The 16,218-nt window shown below is 55.0% G+C and overlaps 1 protein-coding gene across 1 annotated transcript; it reads left to right on the top strand.

Moving 5' to 3' along the window:
- The first annotated feature begins 2,250 nt into the window (after positions 1–2,250).
- Positions 2,251–10,362, top strand: PRCD (photoreceptor disc component). The gene is made up of 5 exons (XM_044250334.1): positions 2,251–2,378; positions 2,696–2,764; positions 4,875–4,955; positions 5,545–5,622; positions 10,091–10,362. The coding sequence occupies exons 1-3, from the start codon at positions 2,305–2,307 to the stop codon at positions 4,894–4,896; spliced, it is 165 nt and encodes a 54-aa protein (XP_044106269.1). The 5' UTR covers positions 2,251–2,304; the 3' UTR covers positions 4,897–4,955; positions 5,545–5,622; positions 10,091–10,362.
- The last annotated feature ends 5,856 nt before the right edge of the window (positions 10,363–16,218 follow it).

Below are 16,218 nucleotides of genomic sequence, written 5' to 3'. Positions count from 1 at the left end.
TCACGCTGCGGGCGGTGTCGGGCTGTGTGCGTGTGTGCTCCGTTCACGCGGCGGGGAACTGACTCAAAGTCAAACACTCCCAGGCGTTTGCGTCGTGGCCGTCCGCCCGAGGGGGCGGACGCAGACCCTCCGGCGGCGCGGGGGTCCCAGCTGAGCTCACGCTCCCTCCCGGCTTCTCCCAAGCCAGCCACTGGGGGCCGCGGCGCCACTCCCGGAGCCCCGGACCCCAGGCTCCGGAGGGTTTGGGACTGGGGTCGCCTCCCTGCTCCAGTTCCATGTTGGAATCCCCTACTGCGGGGATGGGGGACGGCTGTCGAACTTCAGCGCCAAGGCCTGCGCCCCCTTTCCTTCCGGCCAGCACCCCCCACCACCACCACCCCCGCCGCGGTACGTGCGCATGGCGTCGGAAGAAAGGCTCCTGGGTGGCTTATGAATGATAGAGGCAGGCAAAAAACAGGCGCTACCCCGAATCCCGGCCCTGGTGGAGAGAAGTCCACAGGAGGGGTAGCCGGCCGGGCAGGGAGGTACTGTGGGGAAGGTGTCAAGTAATCTTGGGGAGGCCCAGGCCCTGGAGACAGCTTAGGTGCCAAAGCTGCGACTAGGCGCTGATTCCGAGGATGGAGGAGACGAATTCTCATCCCGGTGGTCCTGCTCTGCGAGGTGGGAGCACCACAGAACAGGAGGCCGTGTCTGGGCCTGGGAGCTGGTGGGTCCCCACCCTGCAAATAAGCTGTTGGGAGCCAGGTCCCACCTCTGATGTCCAGCCCCTGCAGGAGGCCAGGGCCCAGTTTTCCCTAACACTCCCTGGTGACCCCGCCCTTCTCAAGACTTTGTGTCCCACTGCAAGTATTAGAAGAGGTTGGCTCTTCTCTTGAGTGCTGGTTTAGGTATGTTAAAATCATATTTCTGGGGCGCCTGGGTGGCTCAGTGGGTTAAGCCGCTGCCTTCCGCTCGGGTGTGATCTCAGGGTCCTGGGATGGAGTCCCGCATCGGGCTCTCTGCTCAGCAGGGAGCCTTCTTCCTCCTCTCTCTCTCTGCCTGCCTCTCTGCCTACTTGTGATCTCTCTCTGTCAAATACATAAATAAATAAAATCTTTAAAAAAAAATATTTCCGAGTAGAGAGCCCCGGTGGAGCCCCAGCTCTGGCCCTCCCTGATGCTCAGGGTTCATGCACGTACTACCCTGGAATCCTGGGCAGGGGCACCCTGGAATCCTGGGCAGGGGCCCCCTTGACGCTGCCTCCATCTCATTTGAGGGAAGGAGAATCTAGTGCTTTCTCCTGTGGGTTTTGGAAAGGGTTGGAAGAGGATGGATGCTCAGACCCATCTCTGCTCCCCAGGCTGCCTGGGTCAGGACAGAGCCCTCTGCACCTGGCCACCTCCCTGAAGCACTCTGATAGGATGCCCGACGCCAGTGTGGTGCCCTTCCAAGCACCTGCCCGGAAGGTTTCCACCGGAAAATCAAGCAGGAGAAATCTTATGTCTGCTTACTCTCATCTCATCCGTTGTAAGTCTTCTGTGTGTTCGTGGTGCAGGACTATATTTGCCCTGTTGTATAGTATATAATGTCTAAGCGGATGCATATACTATTGCACGATGCACACTGAAGATCAGTCGTTTAAGGAGGAGGGTTGGTCATCAGGAAGAGTTGGAGAGAATTGTCCAGAGGGGACAACTGAATGGCTTAGCCAGCCCTTCAATCCCTGGCCTTCCTTGTTCTTCTGGCTTCATCATCTAATATTCTTCTCCCTTCCTCCCCTCCCGATGCCTTGCCATGACATCATTGTTCTGCTGACACTCAACTTCCAGTTGCTGGAACATGCCTGATGCTTTCATGTCTGCAGCCCCCAGCAGAATCTGCCAGCCAGGGGGGCTCAACCTTCCTTGAGCCCCTCCCAATTCCGGTGCCCCCAGCTCTTCTTCCAGCTGGGCGTTCCCTAAGGCTTGTAGCGCCCCAAGGGCTCTGCCCTCCATCACCTACATCTCTCCATTGTGGTCATTTATGTAACTGGCCAGGGCGTGTGTCTAAACTAGAAGTCCCTTGAGGGTCCGACCCAGGTCTGTAACATCGACATCCCGAAGGGACAGCTTGATTTACCCTGCCACCGTGGGCGACAACCTGGTCCCAGAGAGGTTAATCAGTCTGCACAAGGTCGGGTCTGCTGACCCCACTAAGCAGCTTGAGCCTCCTAATCCAGGGCCAGCAGGAACCTCAGGACAGACGGCAGTGGCTCGCGGAAGGTGACAGGGCCATCTTGGCCTTCTTCTGCGGACCCTGTCGGGGAGGGGATGGGGCAGCTGAGTCATGTGCACCACTCTTTTTGTGCTCAGCACCTTGGCCATGCTCTGGCGCCGCCGATTCGCCAACCGGGTCCAACCGTGAGAAACTGGGCAGTGGACTTGGGTGGGTGGGTGGGTGGGTGGGGTGGGGAGAAACTACTGTGGGGGCGAGAGCCAAGCTGAAGTTGGGCCCCAGGCTACCTGGACCTTCTGGGAGGGCGGTGGAGGATGGGGTGCAGATTTGCAGAGGTCTCTGAGAGGCTTCCACTCAGAGCTGGGGGAGTTCGCAGCTCTTCAAAAACTCTGGCTGAAGCTCCCCAGCTTCCCCAGGCCAGAGTGGCTGGGTCCTGCAGGAGAGAGGGTTCTGGGTCTGGGCGCTGCCCACAGCTCCTCTTGCCTGGTCCTCCCGCCCACAGAGAGCCCAGCGGAGCAGACGGGGCAGTAATGGGCAGCAGATCGGAAACAGACCTCCAGTCCTCAGGCAGGTAAGGCAGAAGAGAGTCAGGGGTGGAGGAGGGAGGGTGTGTCCAAGGAAGCTGCCGCTCTCCCGTCCCTGTCCGTCCCTGGGGGGCGGGAAGGGGGTGTACGTGAGTGTGTGAGTGTGTGTGTGTGTGTGTGTGCGCGCGCTGGAGGCTGGCCCCTCGCCCCAGCCACCCTGCTCCCTGTGTGCCTGGTGGGCAGGCTGAACGTTTTCTCCAGTTGGCAGTGGGAGCCCCCAGCCTGTCCTCTGGACCACAGCTGCTCTGTCTTGTTTGTCCGAATGTGGGGTGGTCCCCAGGGTCCTATCGGAAGGCGCAGGGGGACTGGAGAGAAGGATGGGGCAGAAGCAGCTCCGCTGGCTCGGCTCGCCTTCCCTTCCCCCTCTCCCGCGGCCCCCGCTCAGCCACCGCGGCTCCTCTGCCTGAGCCCGGAGCCCGATTCGCTGTCCGGTGCCCAATAGGAGGCGCAGGGGGAGCATGACATCATCAGCACGCAGTGCCATTGGCTGGGCAGCTCCTGCGGGCAGGACGCTGTCTCCAGTGGCCAGAAAGTTAACTCTTTCCTAGGCTGAAGCCATGTGGCCTTTACAAGGGGTGAAGTTTTGGGAACTTCTGGAATGTTCCTTCCCTGGGTGACCAGGGCCCTTTGATGATCAGGGCTCCTGTGCCCAACAAAACACGGAAAAATCGACGAATATTTATCAAGAAGATACTATTTGGCACGTTCTGTTGTGCCCGTGGGTCCACCTCTTGCAAGTGAGAGGACAGCATTCTCTCCTGCAAATTCTTCTAGCCTTCGCTCACTCCTAGTGAAACAAAGAACATGATGCCCTCGGGCTCCGGGCCCCTGGCTGGAGGGAGTCTCCGCATAGGGCTCAGAAGCCTGAGCCAATCAGCACACCTGCCTGCCGGGGCACCCCAGTGTCTCCGTCTTGGGGTGTGGGACGCGCCTGCGGTGGCCCTCAGCCACACGGAGACTGGCAAGCCATGAGAATGGGAGTCTCTGTCCGTGTGCAGCGCCTAACTCCTCCTTGGTGCTGGGATTCCTCCAGGCTCTGAATGTCAGAAGACCCACTGGCCAGCCCCGGACACTTGCCAGAAACGGGCATTTCTTCGATGCCCTTCCTTGGCATCTAGGCCAGCTGAGATGGCCACAGAGCGCCCAAGGTGAAATCGGCTGACCTAGGCGAAATGGTGCGCCCCGGGCCTCACACAGCGGGCGTCACACAGAGCAGGACCCTGTTCACCCAGGGAAGGAACATTCCAGAAGTTCCCAAAACTTCATCCCTTGTGAAGGCCACATGGTTTCAGCCTAGGGAAGGGTTAACTTTCTGGCCACTGGAGACTGGTCCTCCAGGCTGAGTTTGGGTCTGGAAGTGTATAGCCAGAGTCCATGTCCTGACTTCCCTTACTGACTGAAACTCAGAGAAAGCGACCTTTTTATTTATATATAAACTGAGATTGATAACAGTATGACGTGGGTTGTTTGTGAGGTTCAAATACAGATCATCCTAAACCACTTGGCACAAAGCAGCTATTTAATAAATGCTGGCTGTTCTGCGCTCCTCTGGTTCTTGGTCAGTGTTCTAGTCATTCCCTGAGATGTCCCATGTATTAACTCATTTGGGGGTTGTAACAGTCCCAGAGGGTTGGCAAGACAAACATTTCTATCTCTCATGAATGGTGGAGGAAACTGAGGGACTTGGAGGCACAAGTACTTGCTCAAGGTCATCCCTCCGATTTGTGGCCGATGGGGACAGACAGGTCCCTGACTTCAGGCAGTCCGTCTCAGCCACATGAAATGGGCCCGGACCCCTTCTCAGGAGGAGAGAGCTGAATCTGAACCATCAGGCCTGGCCTTGTGTGGTTAAACCAGAAGGAAGCATTTTCCTGTCAACTCCTCAGGACCTAACGCCTAACACCTCCAGCCTGCAAGGGTCAGCCTGGGTGAAATTTCTGCTCTCTGATTACCTGGTCACAAATTCCAGCTGCTTTCCCAGCCACTGCTACCCCTCCTCCATAGTGGGGTGACTCGCTAGGCCTGGGGCAGAAGGAAGTGGAGGTCTGGACGCATGGGAAGGACACCCCCCTCTGACTCCCATCCTTTTCTGTTTAGGGAGAAAGAGTCTCTGAAGTAAGTTCTCACGTCTTCAGGAGGAGCTCGGCCCCAGGGACCGACATCAACTGGCAGAGACAGGTAGGGCCAGGCTTCAAGGCTTGGAGGTGAGAGGGCTAGGCTGGGGCCCAGGGAGGAAGACTGTGCAAGGCCTGGCCATGTGGGAACAGGCCACCTGCAGCTCTGTGCTCTGCGGTCATAAGGGGGAGCGTGGACTCTTCTCAGCTCCTACCTTGAGCCTGTCATGGTCCCAGTCACAGGGCAAGGGCCAGTTTTAAGGGAATGATGTGTGATCTCAATGGCATTTTCTTTTTTTCTTTTTTAAAGATTTTATTTATTTGACAGAGATCACAAGCAGGCAGAGAGGCAGGCATAGAGAGAGGGAAGCGGGCTCCCTGCTGAGCAGAGAGCCCGATGTGGGGCTCGATCCCAGGACCCTGGGACCATGACCTGAGCTGAAAGCAGAGGCTTTAACCCACTGAGCCACCCAGGTGCCCCTCAATGGCATTTTCTAAGCTAGGAGATGAGGCAGTGGTCATGCTGGGGCCATGAGGGGTAGCCCCAGTGGACTTCTAAGGGAGAGGAGGAGCTCTGGAATATCCATTCTGGAATGCAAGCTTCTGCCTTGGCATGGGAGGAAGTGCTAATTTGGTCTGGTTTTCTGTTTCAGCTCAAGTCCCGGCAGAGGATGCTGTGGTGGAAGGAGCAGCAGCACGCTGGAGAATGGGAAAAAGCAGCCATCGAGAAGGTAGTCCCCTCCCCTTGAGGTCCTGGACCTGCTTGTCCTCATTTTGTCCCCTGGCGCTGGTGGCCGGCAGGAGGGGCAGAGACGCTCGTTGCCCTGGGATGGTCTGCCTTTGTTTGAGGTCTTGAGGATCGTCTGGGGGAAGGCCCAGAGAGGGACTCGGTGGGGTCTACTCTGGGGCATCCCAGCAGCCCAGGCTAGATGAGGAGCAGCTCAGGAGTTAAGGGACCGTTGATAGGGCTTCTCACTCATTCCTTAACCTCATCCTTGAAATAACCCAGGAGCCTGGGCATATTATTATCCACATTTTGGAAATGAGGAAACACAGAGAAGCTAACAAATTTGTCCGGTGTCATCTAGCTCGTTAATGGGGGACCCCGCCTTCCCGAGCCTCTCACGGATGCTGCAGAGCTGCCCCACGCTCTTAACCACCAGGACCTAGTCGTCTCTGGAACCCCACGGCAGTTGGCAGCTGCTCTGTGAAAAAAAAGGGGTTCTCCTGGCCTGGCAGCCCCAAAACTTGTGGACCAAGGCTGTGTGGCATCAGTGTCCCAGAGTGGCACGCGCTTCCTGTGGTCCTTGCCTCTCCCGGGTCCCCAGCGCTCTCCCTGTCACGGGCCGCTTGGCTAGATCATCAGCAAGAAGTGCCCGTTGGATCTGTGACATGTCTGCCTGCAGCTGGAGCAAAGCTTCTCCCAGCCTGGGCTCTGAGCGCGTCTTCTGGGCGCGCGCGTGTGCATGCGTGCGCGGGTTCCAAAGGGGCAGTAGCGTGTGGGAAGGGAAAAAGCATGACACTTGTTTTTGTCAGTCCGCTGACTGCTCAGCACCATAGCGGCCTCCTTTGCCCCCAGCGGCTCTGCCATTTCTCTCTTCGCCATCCTGCCTGACCCAGAGCAGAGATCAAAGCAGATTTCCGCTTCTGCTCCCTGGGATCCAGGCACAGACCTGCAGGCAGCTGCTCCCGACTGTCTGGAAGCCATTCATCTTGCAAAGCAGCACCCCCCCCACCCGCCCCCTCCTGCACGTGCACCCCCCCCCTTCCTCACCATCCAGCCCCCAGGCGGGCTGACAGGCGGGGAAGTCTCCGCCTGGCTGGCCCCTGCCAATGGGAGGCAGGAGATGAGGAGTTCTCTAGACAGCAGTCCCTTTGCTGCCGCCCTGTGACTCCACAGATAAAGGAGGGGAGGAAAGGGTGAGATGCCATAGACTGTGGGGACCTACACGGAAGCCCTGGGGGAGGGGCTGTTGATTCTGCAGGGAGCCTGGCAGGGCTGTGGAAGCCTCTAGAAGTAGGGCGGGGCAGAGGCAGGGGAAGGGTCCCACCAGGCAAGGAGCTCTGGGCTGGAGTCCCCGGCAGAGCCCCACTGCCCACTTGACCCAGGCCAAGAGTTCGTGACCCCTGTCTCAGCTCCTGTCAGCCTGTCTTTCTGCTGCGCGGCAGGCAGTGGCTTTCCTGGTGACAGGGCTGTCAGGCTGAGGGCCAGAGGACACCGTTCCTGGGGCCCCAGTCTGTGTCCCCGAGCCCGACCTGGGTATTCATTCTCTAATCTCTTTGCCATGTTGCTGTTACTTCAGCCTCGGCTCTGCACTCTGCCGTTTCCAGGTGGCCTGTCTCCTTGCACGAGTCTGAGGAATTGTCAGGCCAAGGTCACCTGGCAGGACAGGGGCTGGCTGGTGGCCCAGACACACCTCCACAAAGCGACACCCCTTCGCAGCTCTGTTCCAGGAGCCTGCTCAGGGGCCGGTGGCTCCTCCAGGCATCAGTCCCAGATGAAGGGAGGGAAGGCGAGGGGACGGGGGATGGGGGCGGGGAGTGTGTTGGCTGGCCTTGGCGGCTGCCTGGACCCTGGCAGCTGGGGTGCCATGTGGGCTGGACGGGAGGGGCCCCCTCCCCCAGGGAGCGGCTGGCTTCGGTGGGAGCAGATTGTGTTTACACCTTCCCCGCACACCTAGCCCACGCTCCCTCTTATTCCCCGGGGCTCTCCCACCCCTGGGCTCTCTGCACAACGTGCACATTTGCAGCCCCTCTCCTGCTGCAGGAAGTGGCCACCCTCAGCCGATGCTGGGCCCCAAGTGCTCCTGCCTCAGCCCACTGTCGCAGGGGGTGGACCCAGTGTCCCCAAGAGGCTGCCTCCTCCCATCCTCCCCCGCCCCCCGCCCCAGCCCTATTTCCTTGGAAAGAGCTGCTGCTTGGGAATGGGAGCAGGAAAGCCCAGGGGCTTGGCAGACGGACCATAATAGGAGGGAAGGGATTAAGGGCAACCAGAGAGGCAGCGAGGCAGCGAGGCAGCGCAGAGACTGAGAGCTGGGGCTCCCCTGGCCCCGGGTGTGGGGGGGTGCTGGCTCTCATGAAATATCAACGCAGAATCTGAGAGTGAGGAGTCCGGGCTCAGAGCACCAGATATGAGTCCAGATGCCACCATCACTTCCCAGTTCTGTGGCCTTGGATGGGTTACTGAACGTCCCCAACCTGGGGTTTCTCCTATGAGGAGGATTATGGTAAACCTGTCTCTGAGTGGTCGTCAGAGTTAAATTAGATAACGTGTCTAAAGTGCTCAGCAAGCCTTCCATATATCTGAGCCCGGGAGGCAGTGTTAACTACAGAACAACAGGACACTTTGCAACAATGGTGGGTTCAGAGCAGCTAGTTCTTCGCCTCCTCCCCCCGTGGCCCTTCCTGCCCTGTCTTTCCACAAACGCAACAGCAGGGCGATGGGCAGTTCTGAAACAAGCCAGAACCAAGCCCAGCCCAGCCCTGGGACACCTGGGAAGACCCAGCAACCAGGCAGACAGGACCAGGGTGCATCGCTGCTGCCTCTGTGTGCCTGGAGCCCTGTCCTAACCTCCAGGGGGAGGCCTGGCCTGGACACCCTCCCTCCCACTGGCTCTGCTTCCCTTCATGGATCTTAGCTCCTAAGGAAGACAGGAGGTGATGGCCTTGATGTTTTTCCATTCTCCCTCTGAATGCTAATCTCTCTGCCGGTTGGATCCTGAGTGACAGGGGAAAGGCTGCTCTGAGCTGCAGGGTGGCCAGGGGCGGCAGCCAGGAGCAGGGAGGTGCTGTTGTCTGCTACTTCTGTGGCTGCTGCCAGTCTCTCCTGGAGATTGGAGCATGACTGGAGAGCTAATGAGGTGGTGGAGGAGGGTGTCGGGAGCAGGAGAAGCAGACACAGCAGCTGTATGAGCCACTGATGTCCTGTGTCACCCTAGGGGACAGATGCTGCCACAGGGAGAGCCCTGCCCATCCCAAACCCAAACACGCGCTTGTGTGGGAGGGTCGTGGGCAAGGGCGCCCAGCAGAGGCCCTAGTTCAAGATGAAGCAGGCGCGATGGCACCGGGACTGGTCCCACAGTTTCCTAGGGACCCTTTACAGGACCTCAGTTAGGAAGAAGCCCAAGACCTTGAGCTAGAGGGAAGTCATGCTTCTTCGTGAGCCTCGAAAGAAGAGAAATGGCCAAGGTTTACAGTAAGATGATGATACTAATATTAATAATGGTTAATGTGTCTCAAACACTTCTGTGCTAGGCGCTGTGCCAAGTGCTTTATTTATACGCATTGTCTCATTTATGGGGCAGGGACTGTTGTCATCCTCATTTACCCAATAAGGAAAGTGAAGTTTGTGGAGCTTGCTCAAGGTCACTGACAGCGAGTAGTGAAGCCAGAAAGCGCGCCCTGGGCAATGTGATGCCAAGGCCTGGGGAGGTGTTGGAGCACAGAGGATTCGAATCTCCAGCTGGGGCTTGAGGACATTCTGGGTATGACCTGCCCACCAGGGCACGGAGAATGAGAGCTGTGGAGCCGGCCCCGTGACATTCCCGTGCTCCCTCTGCAGGAAATGCATCATTCCAGGCTGGATTTGACTCTGGGCCCTGAAAGGGTGGTCCTGGGTTGCCGACTGAGGGGAGTGTTGAGAGCTGCCTTTCAGGGATCTGTCACACCCCTCAGGGAGGAAGCAGTGGCCCATGATGACAAGGTCATGGAACTTGTCACTCATTGTCACTGGTGTTCTGCTAGCAGCCTCCTTCAACCAGGGGCAGAGCCCTGGGGGTAGGAGGGCAGCCAGCAGCCCAGCAGGAGAGCGGGGAGATTGAGGAGGAAGGCTTTGTTGTTTGTTTTTACAGGGGGAGGGTGCAGGGTGTGAAGGAGATGGCTTCCAGAGGGACCCGGTGACTTCAGCTGGAAACCAATCCTTGTACCTAAGGACAAGGACCCTCTCTGTGGGCTACACATGCCCCCTAGTGGGGATTAAGATGAGAGGGTGGCTGAGAAAATTAAAAAAAAAAAAAAAAGATTTCCTGATACATTGTGGCACCTGAGGCTGGACAGGAATGGCTGGTCCTGTGTCCCTGCGAATGCACGCGCCTGCTTGCACACACACGGGCACACACATGTGTAATACTATTTGCAGAAGCCGGGCTCACGGAACGTTCAAAGGAATGATTTCGTTTCTTCCTTGGTCATTTATTTAAGACCCACATATCGCTGTGACATACACACCCAGAGAGCGACGGAAGGGACAGTGCCTGACGCGCCAGTGAGGACAACAGGAAGAGCCTGGCCGAGCCTTGTCACTTGACCTTTCCTTCTCTGCACCTCATCTCCCCTCTTAACAAGCAGTGCGGACCCCGGGTGGGCTGGTGCTGAGCCTGAGAGGGACCCCCGACTACCCTCAGAAGAACGGTCTGGGGACGCCTGGGTGGCTCAGTTGGTTAAGCAGCTGCCTTCGGCTCAGGTCATGATCCCGGCGTCCTGGGATCGAGTCCCACATCGGGCTCCTTGCTCGGCAGGGAGCCTGCTTCTCTCTCTGCCTCTGCCTGCCTCTCTGTCTACTTGTGCTCACTCTCGCTCCTCTCTCTCTCTGACAAATAAATAAATAAAATCTTAAAAAAAAAAAAAAAAAAAGAACGGTCTGTTCAGATGAAGGGGATGGACCATTTCCCGATTCTCCCAGTCCAGACAGGCCACGATGGACCGTGTTTGGAGGCGCTGACGATGACTGGCTCGCTCGGCAAGTGTGGATGGAGCCCGTGTGCCAGGTCCCTTGGGTGCAGAAATAGGGTGAGACTTCCTGCCACAAAGAACCAGAAAACCCGGCAAAGGAGAAGCAACCAGTACTTGGCAGCGGGTGCCACACGGGATGGTGACCCCGTGGCTGCCTCAGGTCTGCCTCACACAGGTCCCTGCCTGTGGCGTGGGGAGGGGAACCCCAGCAGATGGCAGTGGTCCCGTTCCAGTGAGGAGACAAGATCAGAGCTCAGGGCAGCGTGCTGTTCCTAAGGATATCCACACAGACCCATGGGATCCCCAAAACAGACGCAATGAAAGTGATCCAAAGGAGAAAGAAAAGTGCTTTTGAGAGTATACAAAAAGCACTAACCGTAAAAGAAAAACAGATAAATTGGATTTTATCGAAATTCTTGGAAAGCCTGGAAGAAAATATTTGCCAAGCAAAGGTCTGAGAAAGGACCTGTGTCCAGCATATATAAAGAACTTCTACAACTCAATAAGAAGACAGCCCGACAAAAAAGGGGGGAGAGTTTTAATAGATACTTTGCATGAAAGTATACATATGGCTAATAAACACATAAAAAGATACACAACTTGGGCGCCTGGGTGGCTCAGTAGGTTAAAGCCTCTGCCCTCGGCTCAGGTCATGATCCCAGGGTCCTGGGATCGAGCCCCGCATCGGGCTCTCTGCTCAGCAGGGAGCCTGCTTCCTTCCTCCCTCTCTCTCTGCCTGCCTCTCTGCCTGCTTGTGATCTCTATCTGTCAAATAAGATAAATAAAATCTTTAAAAAAAAAAAAAAGAGTTTAAAAACAAAACAAAGTAAAAGCCAGATGTGAAAACAAATAATCATTAAGACTGTGAGTATCCTGGGGCGCCTGGGTGGCTCAGTGGGTTAAAGCCTCTGCCTTCTGCTGGGGTCACGGTCTCAGGGTCCTGGGATCGAGTCCTGCGTCGGGCTCTCTGCTCGGCGGGGAGCCTGCTTCCCCTTCTCTCTCTGTCTGCCTCTCTGCCTACTTGTGATCTGTCTGTCAAATAAATAAAAATAAAATCTTTAAAAAAAAAAAAAAAAGACTGTATCCTAAGAAGTGTGCTCAGATAACAAGGGCCCCTCCCCCCTGGCCCATGGAGGTGCTGTGCGTGCACTGTTCTTAATGTCCCCGTGAGCAAAGAGGCTCAGACGGAGGGGCAACGGTTCTCGAAGGGTGACTCAGCTAGAATCAGCAGGGCTGGGACCACGCTCAGAGCCTGCCTGGGTGTGGAGCCTGTGTTATGCCAGCCTGCGGCAGACCACCCCGAGGAGAGCTCGGGACCGCTGCAGCTTCTCAGGTGAGACTTTGCAGAGGAGGTGTTGACACAGGAGTTGGAATTTGCTTAGCAGAGGAGAGGATGCGGGGAAGGAGATTTCAAGGCAAAGGGAACAAACAAAAATAAGGACAGGCTGGACAGCCTTGGAGAAGGCAGGACTCCTGGGGAGGGAGAGATATGTCCTGAAATGAGCAGAAGAGGTCAACAGGATATTGCACGTACTTCATATTCATTTATTTTTTTAAGAACCCATTAAGCAATAATTTTACGAGAGGCAACAGCTCTGCTGAGCAGGCAAGGGATGGGTGTGCTCTTGGCAAACATAGGAAAACACCACTGTGGTGCCAGGGTCGCCTCTTCTGAGGGAGTGGAGTAAGCCTTGTCATAATTCTCCTCCCGGAGGTTACAGGTCATGTGGTCCACGTGCCCAGGTTTCCGCTGAACACCATTGGTGGCACTCTGTCGTGGTCCTGAGAAATCCCAGGGTGAAAAAAAAAAGAAAACTCTCTGGGCTTTATGTTGGGCTTTCTAACTGGCTGAAGTCAGGTCACTGGCGTGAAGCAGAATGTGTCCCATTGTCATCCTGTGTTCTTCCGGGAAACTCCGCACAGCCGCGGGGATCAGCAGCTTTGAGGCTGGACTGTCTGCGGTCCCATCTCAAGGCTCCCACTCACTGATCACGTTCACCTTCCTGTCCTTTGGCTCCTTTTGTTGCAAAAGTGGGAGGCGGTGATCGTTAAGAGGGCACATTGGAGAACCAGACCCATCAAGTCTGAGGCGTTAAGTGCGTACAGCTTTTTGTATGCTAGTCTGGCCTCAATACGTTGGTTTTTTAAAAAGGAAGTGCTTCGAGCAGAGCCTGGCCCAGAGCAAACTCTTAATAGACAGTATCTTTTGTGTTTTCAGAAAGGGGATGTGCACATGTCAGCTCATTCCTTTTACTTTGCCATGACCCGTTCTTTCAGAAAATTATAATGAAACGAAAGGATGTGGCACATGTGGATCGTGTCATTTAGGATGATTGTGACTCAACAGAACGCCCAACTTAGGGTGGCTCAAACAGTATGGAGATTTCTTTTTTTAAATCTCACATTCTGGGCACCTGGGTGGCTCAGTGGGTTAAGCCGCTGCCTTCGGCTCAGGTCATGATCTCGGGGTCCTGGGATCGAGTTCCGCTTCGGGTTCTCTGCTCAGCAGGGAGCCTGCTTCCCTCTCTCTCTGCCTGCCTCTCTGTCTACTTGTGATCTCTCTCTGTCAAATAAATAAATAAAATCTTTAAAAAAAATAAATAAATCTCACATTCTGGGCACATGGGTGGTGCAGTTCGTTGAGTTCCCGATTCTTGGTTTCCGCTCAGATCACGCTCTCAGGGTCGTGAGATTGAGCCCTGCATTGTGTGTGTGTTGGGGGGGTTCTGTGCTCAACGGGGAGTCTGCTTGGGATTCTCTCTCCCTTTCCTTCTGCCCCTCCCCATCTCTCAAATAAATAAATGTTAAAAACTCTCATTCTGTGTTTCACTGAAACTAACATGCCATTGCTTGCAAAATGCTTCTCACATTCAGAAATATTAAGATGAGGGGCGCCTGGGTGGCTCAGTGGGTTAAGCCGCTGCCTTCTGCTCAGGTCATGATCTCAGGGTCCTGGGATCGAGTCCCGCATCGGGATCTCTGCTCAGCAGGGAGCCTGCTTCCTCCTTTCTCTCTCTCTGCCTGCCTCTCTGCCTACTTGTGATCTCTGTCTGTCAAATAAATAAATAAAATCTTTAAAAAAAAAAAAAAGAAAGAAATATTAAGATGAAAAAAAAAAGTGTCTGTGAGTCCAAACAAAGGTCTGAAGGTACGGGGCTCCAGGGCTGGGATTTCGGCAGTTCATCATGAAGACTCTGTCCTTTGTTTCTACCCTGCCACACCAGACCTTGGATTCTGGCTTTGGAACAAGCCTCAGGGACGCAAGAAGGCTGCCACAGCCTTAAGCGGCCTATCTTCACAGCATCCGGAAGCCAGAAGGGAGGCTGTTGTTTTTAAAAACAAGAAAACATTCCCAAACTTGGCATAACTGCATCACAAACCCTTTTCTGAATTCCCGGCAGAAGAAATAGATTTATCATAAGGGTCTGGTGCCAACTCAGCAAGATCTGCCCTCAGGGCTGGAGAGGAGCTTGCCTTCAATGAAGCGCAAAGCCCACCAGTAGCTTTGTTCTGTTTGTGAGATGGAGGAGGAACAGCTGTGGGCCTCCCGTGAATCGTGAATCACCGGTCAGCTGCTCCCAACTAAGCAGCCAGCCACTTGGGATACACCAACCCAACTTTCTGTTCTTGTTAATAACAGCCGAGCTGCTTTTCCCAGTTGAGAAATTAACCTCAGATTCTAGAGACTCAGTTTCCTATTAATGTGGGTTTCAGATACCATATCTGAAATCCCATCAGTGAATGGAACCCGATGAGCCAACCACCAGAACACAGGAGACCAACTGACTAGATTTCCCGTCTGTGCTGGGAGCCAAGGTCCTTGACCTGCATGGAGGACTTGGGCCCTGATCAGCCCGTGTTGGACTTCTGTCACTGACAACTCGACTGTGTGACTCTGTCCATATCAATAAATACAGATCCACACTAGCCGTGAACAATGTCTGCATAGTAATTCCACCGCACAGAAAATTCAAGCATCCCAGACCTCGAGGCGTCTGGCTGGCTTAGTGGAGCACGCCACACTTAATCTCAGGGTGGTCTGTTCAAGCCCCACGCTGGGTGTGGATCTTACTTAAAAAAAAAAAAAAAATCACAACATTTAACGCTTTGGTGTCGACAGCTCTGAACCCCTGCCTACTCATTCAGACATCTGATGCATTTTTTTGTTGTCTTTCCCACTGATTTCTTTTTAAGATTATTTATTTATTTGAGGGAAGAAGAGAGAGAGAGAGAGAGAGAGAGAAAGCAAAGGAGCAGGAACAGAGGGGCAGAGGGAGAAGCAGACTCCTCACCAAGCAAGGAGCCCAATCTGAGACTCCATCCCAGGACCCTGTGATCACGATCTGAGCCGAAGGCAGATGCTTAGCCGCCTGAGCTACCCAGACACCCCGTCTTTCCCATGGATTTCTGGCCTGCCCAGGCAGTGTGCCCAACAGGTATGCAGGCCCAAGCCTTCTCGCTGCACATTGCTCTGGCCACTGCCAAAATCACAGGACAGGTGCCCATCATTCCGGCTAGTAATTTCACCCCTGATCACCCCTGCAAATGCACAAAACCCCTCTTTGCTCCTCTCTCCCACAACCAGAAGCCCTGTAATAAGGGTGTAGAGACATACATGGTGCAGTCCAACTTAGCAGCGAAAGCTTGGACTTTAAAGGCTGGGCTCAAACCCCGACTCCAGCAATGGCCAGTTGTGTGTGAATTTGGTTAAGTTACATCATCACTCTATGCTTGCATTCCCTCCTCTGTGAGATGGGGGTAGTGATGGTGCCCTTCACAGGGCAGTGGTGCACATTAAACAAATCAGTGCACGTCCAGCGCTCCAGGAGTGAATGGCACATACACATAGTAAGCGCTAAGAGGTATCCATTCTCGCTGTTTTCTCCTACAGCAGGCCGCTGGCCTGCATACCAGCCAGTCTGGGAACTTCCACCCTTAAAACTCCCTCTTCAGGGGCGCCCGGATGGCTCCCTGCTCAGGTCATGATCCCGGGGTCGTGGGATCGAGTCCCACATTGGGCTCCCTGCTCAGTGGGGAGTCTGCTTCTCTCTCTCCATCTCCCTGTGCGTGTGCTTGTGCTCCTGCTACCGCTCTCAAATGAATAAGGTCTTAAAAACAAACAGAAAAACTCCCTCTCCAGGGGCGCCTGGGTGGCTCAGTTGGCTAAGCGTCTGCATTTGGCTCAGGTCACGATCCCAGGGTCCTGGGATCGGGCTCCCCGTTCAGTGGGGACCCTGCTTCTCCCTCTCCCTTGGTGCTCTCCCTCTCTCAAATAAATAAATAAAATCCTAAAAAAACAAAAACCTGCCTCTCCAAGTCTGAAATGAAAGGAACTTAAGTGTACATGGAGAGAACCCATTCCCCTTTCGGTATTATACAAAACAGTGTCTTCAAGGGTAAGCTAGAGAAGCTTCAGGGTCAATTTTACAAGATAGAAGTTACTGTGAGGTGAGCCCACGCGTGTCTGTTGAATGTGTCGTAAGCAGAGGCACCCAAATACCAACCACGTGAGGTGAGGACATTAGTGAGAAAATGAAAATAATTAAGAGAGATATTTCCTGGGGCCCCTGGGTGGCTCAGGTGGTAAAGTGAGGGCC

This window comes from Neovison vison, chromosome 5 (genome assembly GCF_020171115.1).
Source record: "Neovison vison isolate M4711 chromosome 5, ASM_NN_V1, whole genome shotgun sequence".
NCBI lineage: Eukaryota > Metazoa > Chordata > Mammalia > Carnivora > Mustelidae > Neogale > Neogale vison.
The sequence above is the reverse complement of the archived record's forward strand: the minus strand, read 5'-3'. Positions and strand labels throughout refer to the sequence as shown.

What these genes read in the sequence shown, in the direction of transcription:
- PRCD (XM_044250334.1), top strand. Translation starts at nt 2,305, where the DNA reads ATGTGCACCACTCTTTTTGTGCTCAGCACCTTGGCCATGCTCTGGCGC. An exon ending in TTCGCCAACCGGGTCCAACC is followed by an intron (nt 2,379 to 2,695) that starts GTGAGAAACTGG and finishes TCCCGCCCACAG; the next exon opens with AGAGCCCAGCGGAGCAGACG. An exon ending in GACCTCCAGTCCTCAGGCAG is followed by an intron (nt 2,765 to 4,874) that starts GTAAGGCAGAAG and finishes TTTTCTGTTTAG; the next exon opens with GGAGAAAGAGTCTCTGAAGT.